This window comes from Anneissia japonica, unplaced genomic scaffold (genome assembly GCF_011630105.1).
Source record: "Anneissia japonica isolate Jap-2015-1 unplaced genomic scaffold, ASM1163010v1 scaffold573_len2283161_cov171, whole genome shotgun sequence".
Taxonomy (NCBI): Eukaryota; Metazoa; Echinodermata; class Crinoidea; order Comatulida; family Comatulidae; genus Anneissia; species Anneissia japonica.
The window spans coordinates 403,737-405,837 of record NW_022719802.1 but is presented as its reverse complement, the minus strand read 5'-3'; the positions used below and the strand labels follow the sequence as shown (position 1 = coordinate 405,837).

Sequence of the window (2,101 nt, the reverse complement as noted above, 5' to 3'; positions counted from 1 at the left end):
ATATAACTGTATATGATTTTGTTTTACTTAGTGAAGCATCATATCATCAGTTCTCATTATGTCAATAAGAAAAATTTAGCCCAATATCCTATTTGTAATAATGTTTATCTTTAATATAATAAAAGTTCCAAATTTAATGACTTCTGGTTTTAAATGTAATGATTAAATATTGCTGTGAGAAGGTCATACGTTTAATATCTCTGGCCATAAATGTAATAAAGTCCCTATGTAATACATTTTGGTACAAATATAATGAGCATATGTTGACAAAATTTCATCGGTTTTCACATTTACTATTACAGAATTTTCTTCAGTATGCTTACCCTTTTGACGTAAACAGATATTGACCTTGGTAGCAGTTTGCGCAGATACAAAATGAAAAGGGTTTTTGAACTGTATGTTATTTTAAACAAAATGATATATATAAATCATTTTTATTGTTATAAAACATGTTTTTTTCGCTAACTACAATGAAGTAGCAACAACCAAGCCACAATCGTACTAACAAAGCTAACTGGTAGTTAGCGAAACCGTTTACATTAAAAAACGTAAGCATACTGGTTTTATTGAATGAAAATTCTTCAATATAATAAGCACGTTCTTTGCTAACCTTTTTACATCTCAGACGATTCAAAATACATCATTTTCGAAACCACTAAATTGTATATGACTTGTGTCATAGCTCCTAACTTCTATAAATAATTCAGTTTATTAAAAACATTTAAGGTCTTTAAGGTAACATTAAGGTAACCTAGGATTTTTTATTCTGATCAATCTATTGACAAAGCGACCTGAAAAAAAAATTGACAAAGATTTATTTTTTTATCTGATGACACTACCAACCTGGCTATCATTACCTAATCACTGTTTTAGAACGAAATTTTACCCCCGTCCCACCACCCTTCCCCGAATATATGTTATTTTTAAGGCTAACGATTTTGTTTTGCTTACTTTGTACTTCGTACTTGGTATCTGTCATACCATGGCAGAAATATCTGACATAGTCTTTAAACTTTAAAACCATTGCTAATTTAATAAAATGCTTGTTTAGAAAGAAATTATGAAGATGAATTAATGAGCATGATTTATATCAACAGTGGTTATCGGTTCCATTCACATTCACAAACGAACATGTCAGCAGTATAGTCGAGACCAGTTCTACGTGGTTAGGTACATGGGATAATAGATATGCCGGTATATGGTGTGACTATACATTACTATTGGTATGCTATATACATTTTTATTCCTTATTTTATTATACATATATATAATATATATATATATGTATATGTTTGTTTGAGTACTGTAATATATACATATACATATATATATACATATATATATATATATATATATATGCGCCATTTGGGCATTATGCCACACTACATGCAGTCGTATAGGGCTATGCCTTTAATAAATTTCTTAATATAATGTAGCCTAGAGTGGTATACTTCTTCACAATGTATTGCTTTCATGTAGAGTATCATTTACTTATTTATTTCAGGTATGTGAAATTTTATTGAAGCATTGCTATTATTACAGTACTCAAAATAAATTGATCAGGCAGTGGAAATGCTACCCGGTATGCTAAATATTCAATTGCTTTAAGACAGATGTACGGTACCCGCCAAACTGTGCAGAGAATATTTTCAAAAATCGTAGAATCCCACTCAAAAAAAAAATACAAATGACTTACGAATTAACTTCACATGCTTAAATATCTTTATGGCCAATTACAATAAAAAAAAAATAGCCTGCTTACTAATATTATAATAATACTTTTATTTGGAACTACAGTACGCTTGTTTCATCAGTGGCACATGTTTTAAAATGTTTGGGCAATGATGCAGCTGATGAGCACTGCATATAGAAATAGGTTCCCAGCAGGAGCGTACACATGTCTACTGCTTCATAGGCCTAAGTTATTTCGTAATAAGCCACTTGTACGATTTTTGAAAATATTCTCTGCACAGTCGAGCGGATACCGTACATCTGTCCTGAAGAAATGGAATATTTAGCATTTCGGGTAGCATTTGAACTGTCTCTTATACACATCTAGATGTGTATAAGAGACAGACACTATCTTATTCACTTTATTTAA

The 2,101-nt window shown here is 30.6% G+C and overlaps 1 protein-coding gene across 6 annotated transcripts in view; it reads left to right on the top strand.

The window, feature by feature from the left end:
* Positions 1-2,101, top strand: part of LOC117111041 (high-affinity choline transporter 1-like) — a 35,444-nt gene that overhangs the window by 21,846 nt on the left and 11,497 nt on the right. For all 6 annotated transcript variants that reach the window (XM_033253920.1, XM_033253918.1, XM_033253919.1 and 3 more), the window contains one exon: positions 1,098-1,223. In XM_033253920.1, coding sequence (XP_033109811.1) covers positions 1,098-1,223 — 126 coding nt within the window. The remainder of the gene's footprint in view (positions 1-1,097; positions 1,224-2,101) is intronic.